General features: G+C 34.2%; 3 protein-coding genes across 3 annotated transcripts in view; 1 reads left to right on the top strand and 2 right to left on the bottom strand.

Moving 5' to 3' along the window:
* The window catches only part of LOC137970453 (adhesion G-protein coupled receptor D1-like), a 26,739-nt gene extending 25,976 nt beyond the window's left edge, over positions 1 to 763 (bottom strand). The window contains exon 1 of the mRNA XM_068816971.1: positions 743 to 763. Within this exon, the coding sequence (XP_068673072.1) occupies positions 743 to 763 (21 nt within the window). The remainder of the gene's footprint in view (positions 1 to 742) is intronic.
* LOC137971024 (uncharacterized) overlaps positions 1 to 7,523 on the bottom strand; it is a 169,869-nt gene that overhangs the window by 65,924 nt on the left and 96,422 nt on the right. The gene's annotated exons all lie outside the window — the stretch shown is intronic.
* Positions 6,683 to 7,523, top strand: part of LOC137970452 (uncharacterized) — a 1,013-nt gene continuing 172 nt past the window's right edge. Inside the window, exon 1 of the mRNA XM_068816970.1 lies at positions 6,683 to 7,468. Coding sequence (XP_068673071.1) covers positions 6,683 to 7,468 — 786 coding nt within the window. The remainder of the gene's footprint in view (positions 7,469 to 7,523) is intronic.

Genomic DNA, 7,523 nt, shown 5'->3' with positions numbered 1-7,523 from the left:
ACCGGAACCCAGTTGAATCTTGCTAATTATAACAGCCTGTGATCCACTAATCTATTTCGATCTGTCATATCAGGCAGAGAACGTAACAAGAGACCCTAAACAGTGATTTTCAGGTATTAAAATAAGTGCCAATAGTGCAGCAGATTTCAATGTCCATGCAGTTGTATTGTACGAAGAGTCGGTTGTTATTGACAAGGTGGGTAATGATTGGTGATAGTTTAAGCCCGCAACTGAAACAGTAATATGAAATCAAGTGAATGACTCCTATTTTATTTACAATCGGAATTATATAACTATATTATATGACTAAACTTCATGAAATCAACGTAAGACTTTCAGATAATCAAAAAAGAATCTGAGTGATGCTTACCATAAAAGGGAAACAATTGTTCTAAGACTGACAAATGATTCTCTTAATGGAAACGACACTCTTTATGTTCCAGCAATGGTGAAAAAACGATTGCAAAAAAATCGACAATTGAACAAAGGAATGGACATTAAGCTTGCTCAGACCAATATCAGAAAACAAGTAGGCGGAAGTCTTTTGAGCACCGTATTGTCACTTGGTATGAGAGCATTACCAGCAATTGGTAAACCCTTGGGTTGAGTGCTCTTGGTGGTTAGCAGAAGCCGGAGCTAAAAAATTGTTAGGATCTGGTCAAAAAGGTGGTGCTATGCCATTACCCATGATGATACCTTTCAATGCAATCAATCAACTGATGCCATATCTGAATATGTTTACCACCAAACAGCAAAGAGACATAATGAATGCGGCTCAAACAGGATCTGGCGTTAAAATAACACCGACTAAAACACAATCAGGTGGATTTCTAGGAACTCTGTTAGCTAGCATTGGAATTCCTTTGGCTTTGAATCTTGTCAAAAAGCTAACGGGAAGAGGAGCACCTAGGGTAGGTAGACCACCTTCGTCGAAAAAGGATGGTACAGGTGCACCTAGAATGGGAATGCCCCCTCCATTTTATAGTTATCCGCCATATGTGACTGGTAATGGTAGAAAAAAAAAACATCCTCAACCAAAAAAGGAAAGGGTTACTATTGGGAAAAAACAGTCCATTCAATGGCATACCCATTTTGGGGGCAATATTGTGAAACCAAAATTTCACAAAAAACATACCTATGTCCAATCACGATCTGAAAAAATGGTGTAAATATTTAAACATTCCAATCAATGATGTACTGTCAAGAGATGAAAAAGTTCCACATAACCATAAACAGGCGTTATTTATTTACAATCTGGAACCAGCTTATATGTCAGGATCTCACTGGGTAGCCACTTATGTTAAGGATAATGTAATAAATTATTTTGATTCGTTTGGTATGCCACCTTTTCAAGAGATTGTAAATCACGCCAAAAAGAAAAATCTGACTTTGTTACATCAAAACAATCAGATACAAAACATACAAACAACAACTTGTGGGTATTTCTGTTTATACTTTCTGAATGAAATGAATAAGGGTAATTCGTATTATGATTTATTACAAGTATTCGACATAAATGATACAATGAAAAATGAGAGATTTATCGAATATTATTTCAGAAATATCTAACTTATATGTATTATGAAATCATATTGTGTTAAACAAAAGAAAGTGACTGAATGTGTTGAACCTTCAGGTTACAAAACAGCCAAAAATGGTAGACTAATGTTCTTTTGCACTTGTGCTGAATGTGGTATTACAAAGACCAAATTTGTTAAAAACAGGGAAACTAAACAGCCCGTTGGGAGCGGGCTTACTCAGCGATATTGCTAATACTGGAACAGAATTATTTTTAACTAAAGGAGTACCTTATCTTGGCAAAAAAGCCGTCGAAATGGGTAGATATTATGGTTCCGAATTGATGAGAGACCCAAAATTGCAGAAAAAAGCAATCGATTATGGTTTGAGAAAAATGAACCCTCTACTTCATAAAGTTGGATCTGAAGCTCTCGATCAATTGTCAACAAAAATAAGACCGAATAAAAATACACAACAAACAGAAAAGATCTTGATGGCGGTGCTGTTGACATTCACAAAGCTATTGGTAAATTACCGAAACCAAAAGGCGGATGGACACTTCCTGGGCATCATTACACCGGACCTTATAATGATTTAGAAAATCAACTGAAGTATGACCCAAAAACTGGTCAATATTGGAAATATATGATATGCCCACTGGAAAAACTGATGCAATAGCAATGCAACACGATGTTGATTATTCCGTCTGCAAGGATGATAGGAAATGTAAAAACAAAGCAGATAGGAAAATGGTTCAAGCTTTAGACAACGTACCGTATAATGAAAGACAATGGGGGCATTGGTTGGCAAGAAATGTTATCAATACAAAGCAGAAACTAGGTCTTGGAGTTTCAAAAAACGGAAAAAGCCGTCGGGTAACTGGCAAGAAAAATTAGCAGATGAATTACATGCATCTATAAGACGCAACTTTACTCGGCGGCGTGTAATCGTAAATCATATTGATGAAATATGGGCAAGTGATCTAGTTGAAATGCAAAAATTCAGCAAATGGAATAAAGGTTATCGGTATCTTCTAATGGTTATTGATGTTTTCAGCAAATACGGTTGGATTGTCTCATTGAAGGATAAGAAAGGCGAATCTGTCACTGAAGCATTTAAAACAATATTCAGGAAGGCAGAAGACCACAATATTTATGGGTTGATAAGGGTAAAGAGTTTTATAACAAACACTTGAAAGACTTATTAGAGAAAAATGGGATACATATGTACTCCACTGAAAATGAAGAGAAATCCTCGGTGGTTGAAAGGTGGAATAGAACAATTAAATCCAAAATGTGGAAGCAGTTCACAGTTCAAGGTAATACAATGTATCTCGTCATGCTACCCAAACTGGTAAAACAGTACAACAACACAAAACATTCAAGCATAAAGATGACACCTGCAGAAGCATCTAATAAGAGGAATGAAGGTATAGTTTACTTCAATCTATATGGTGATACAGAAACATCGAAACAAAAACCAAAATTCAAGGTTGGTGATAAGGTTCGAATATCTAAGTATAAACGGAATGTGTTCGACAAGGGTTACACACCAAATTGGACAGAAGAAGTGTTCACAGTTGATAAGATCCAATATACTAATCCAATAACATACAAACTAAAAGATCTCAGAGGTGAAGACATCCAAGGGAGTTTTTATGAACCTGAATTATTAAAAGCAAAGCAGGATATTTTCCGTATTGACAAAGTAATTCGGAGGGACTATAAAAAGAAACAAGCTCTAGTGAAATGGAAGGGATACAGTGATGAATTCAACAGTTGGGTACCATTGAAAGACATTGAAAACATATGAATTGTGGTGAAACAAACGCGCATAAATACTTATAAAAAATAAATATATATACTTATATTATATGGACAAGTTTGAAAATGAAGAAAAGTTTGGTTTCTATTATGAGAGCGATCAAGACTCTGGTTCAGATTCCGATTGGACGCCATCGCAAGAAAGTATATCTGAAGAAAGCTGCTCAAGTTCGCAAGAATCTGAGTCGTCACAAGACAGTGATGAATCTGTATAAAAACAAAATACAAAGATATAGTATATGAAAAAAAATTACAACGATTTCATTCTTCGTTTATTGCGAGATAAGAAATTACGCCGTTTTGCTTTTCACCTAATCAATTGCAAAGACGTGTTAAAAATGATTGATGGCAAAGAGATAAAAGCCAACTTGGTGTTAAATTCAAAAGGTCGTTACAGACTTCATTTACACAAGGGTGGAAAATTTTTCGATTTTCATCCTGATTGTGGTGATACGTCAAAATGTCTAGAATGGTTGGGTTCATAAGAAATAAAAAACATACGGTATATGAAAAGATATTCGGACAGACAAAAATACAAGTTGATCATTTGGTATTATTTATTGAATGACATCAAAGAAAATGACATAGAAAACGTGCTAAAAGAAAGATACCCAGAATACAAAATAGATTGGAAGGCGATGAGTGAAAGAATATCTTGGGCAGCAATGCGTAAGTATGCACGAAAAATGTATCCATGGATAATACAAACAAAAAATGAAGACGGAGTGATTTTTCATCTTCCTTTTGAATATTTGTGTGAGTTATAAGTATATGTTCAGAGGAACGGAAGTAGTAAAAACCTTATGTTTGAGAAAGTTAGTTGCAGAAGAAATTTGTGATATTATTGCGAAAAACGCACAGTACATGCATTTTGTGAGAACAAAAGAGATGGTGATTATCCAATCAGCGTTTGATCTTGGGATACCAAAAGAAGAAATTGAAAGAGTGTTCAGAATTGCAGACCGTAAAATGTCTTTTTTATTCAGAGAATTCAAAAGATATCGCAATTTTTTGGCTCCACATAAAATGGTGCAAGAAAATATAAATAAAATATATAGTTACATTATATGGAAGAAAAAAGAACAGTTGGCCGCCCAAGATTTTATACTGATGAAGAAAGAAGAAAAATAAAAACCGACTACATGTTGCATAAAGAATGGTACTGTCAAATATGCAACAATGGTAGAAACTACACTCTCGCTGGCAAACATTGCCATTTAAAAACAAAGAAACATTTCAAAAATTCATTTACATATAATACGGGTTATATTTATGATAAACATGAAAATAGCAATTAATTGATTCATATCACTTCTCTTTTAAAAAGTTAAATACACACTTCCCGAATGTGTTGAACTATAAACGCACCATATTTTTATTTAAAGAATTATTATCTATAGTTATATTATGATGAATATTATGCAAAGTAATATCTCAACTTATAGTATGAACAAGAGTGATCTTGAGAAACTGAGTAAATCAGAATTAATAAAATTGATTATAAAACAAAATACGCAACCAGTGCCCGCACCAAGGACTAAAACAAGACCGATCCCAAAACCAAGAAAGAGTGTGCAGCAAATGGTTCAAAATTATGAAGAAAACATAATTCTTCCACCATTAGAGTTCCGAGATGGATACAAACCAGTACCAGCACCAAGAACCAAAAAACCAGTGCCAGCGCCTAGAACCAAACAACCAATTCCATTGCCTAGGACCATAATACAAGAAACGAACAAAGCTTTAAAAGGGTTTACAAAGTCTTATGAAATCAACATTAAAAACAGCAAAGACCCACTTATGCAACTGCAAAATACAAGAAAGGCTGTTGCCATCCATATCGAAAAAATATTGAAATCAATGAAAGGTCTGAAATTTATTGAAACACTTAGAGTAACATTTGAAAAGCAAACAGGGCGAGAAGAAAAAATCATCAAAACGGCTTATTTTAACAGTCAACCACAAACAATAACAAATGACACACAAATCGAACTGGCTTTGTCTTTGTCGAAACAAGTCATACTAAACAAGATTGCAGTTTGGATTTCAGAGGGATCTGGTTGGACTGTTCAATCTGTTGACAATCATTATCTCAATGTAGTGAAATATGAACCAATGAAAGGATCTTCTTATATAAAACTACCAAATAAACTCAAACACAGTGCAAAAGGATTGATTAATATGAAAAATGAGGATAATGAATGCTTCAGGTGGTGCCACATAAGACATCTTAATCCCCAAGACAAAGATCCTCAAAGAATAAAAAAATCAGATAAAGCGTTCATTGAAAATTTGAATTATTCAGGAATTGAATTTCCAGTGACTACCAAACAGTACAACAAAATAGAAAAGCAGAATGAAATTAACATCAATGTTTTCGGTTATGAAAACAAACAAAAATATCCATTTATGTGTCAAAAGAAAAGTATGAAGATTGCATGAATCTGCTTCTTATAACAGAAAATGAAAACAAGCACTATGTATTAATCAAAGATTTCAACAAGTTCATGTATGATATAACAAAGCATGAAAAGAGAAAACATTTTTGCATGTATTGTCTTCAGCATTTCACTTCTGAAAGAGTGTTGAATAATCATAAGGAAAACTGTATCCAATTAAATGGAGCACAAGCAATTAAAATGCCAACAAAAGATGATAACATACTAAAATTCAATAATTTCCATAAACAACTACCAGTTCCATTTGTAATATATGCAGATTTCGAAGCCATAACTGAAAAAATACATGGATGCCAACCTAATGATGATAAATCATACACTGAGGCTTATCAGAGACACACAGACTGTGGTTATGGATATAAGGTTGTGTGTTGTTATGATGATAAATACACAAAACCAGTACAAATTTATAGAGGTGAAAAAGCTGTTTACAAATTTATGGAAGCCATGCTGGATGAAGTCAAATACTGCAAGAAGATTATGAAAAAACATTTCAATAAACCATTGAGAATGACTGAAGATGATGAAAAAGAATTTCAAAAAGCTGATGAATGTCATATCTGCAACAAAAAATACAATGAAAATGATGTGAGAGTCAGAGACCATTGCCATATCACAGGTAAATACAGAGGATCAGCTCACCAAGATTGCAATCTTAACTTTCGAATAACTGAGAAAATACCAGTCATGTTTCACAATCTCCGTGGGTATGACAGTCATTTTATAATGCAAGAGATCGGTGAAATAGTGAAAAAGCATACATACGCGAATAAGAAAGGCGAAAAGTGTCAAATGAATATAAATGCAATTCCTAATAACATGGAAAAGTATATGGCTTTCATGCTTGGTAATCATCTGACCTTTATTGACAGTTTTCAATTTATGAGCTCAAGTCTTGACAAACTGGTGAGCAACCTACCAAAAGAAGCATTAATATATACTTCTCGAAAATTCAAAGGTAAAGAGCTTGATTTAATGTCTCAAAAAGGAGTATATCCATACGACTTCATGGATAGCTTTGATAAATTCAATGAAAAGCTACCACCAAAAGAAGAATTTTACAGTATATTAAATGATGAGGATATAACAGATGATCAATACAAACATGCTAAAAATGTATGGAACACTTTCAATCTGAAAAATATGGGCGAGTACCATGACTTATATCTTAAATCCGACATACTTCTGTTAGCAGATGTATTCGAAAACTTTCGAAAGACCTGTCTGCAATACTACAAACTAGACCCCTGTCATTATTTCACGTCTCCAGGGCTTTCCTGGGATGCTATGTTAAAGATGACTGACATTAAATTGGAGCTTATGACTGACATTGATATGTTTCAATTCATCGAAAAGGGCATGCGTGGTGGAATAAGTTACATTGCCAACCGGTATGGAAAAGCAAACAATAAATACATGAAAACATATGATGAGAAGGCGCCCTCAAAGTATATCATGTATCTTGATGCTAACAATCTGTATGGATGGGCTATGTCACAATACCTACCAACTGGTGGATTCAGATGGATGACAGAAAAGCAAATCAACAACATAAAGTTGTCTAAATACAGCGAGAACAGCAAAAAAGGATCAATATTAGAAGTAGACCTAGCATATCCAAAAGAACTACATGATTTGCATAATGACTACCCACTAGCACCTGAAAAGGTAAAAGTCAACAAAGACATGCTTTCTAATTATTGCCAAGAAATAGCCGATAAAT

The sequence above is a fragment of the Montipora foliosa genome, chromosome 9 (assembly GCF_036669935.1).
Source record: "Montipora foliosa isolate CH-2021 chromosome 9, ASM3666993v2, whole genome shotgun sequence".
NCBI classification, from domain to species: Eukaryota; Metazoa; Cnidaria; class Anthozoa; order Scleractinia; family Acroporidae; genus Montipora; species Montipora foliosa.
This window is presented reverse-complemented; position numbering and strand designations above follow the sequence as displayed.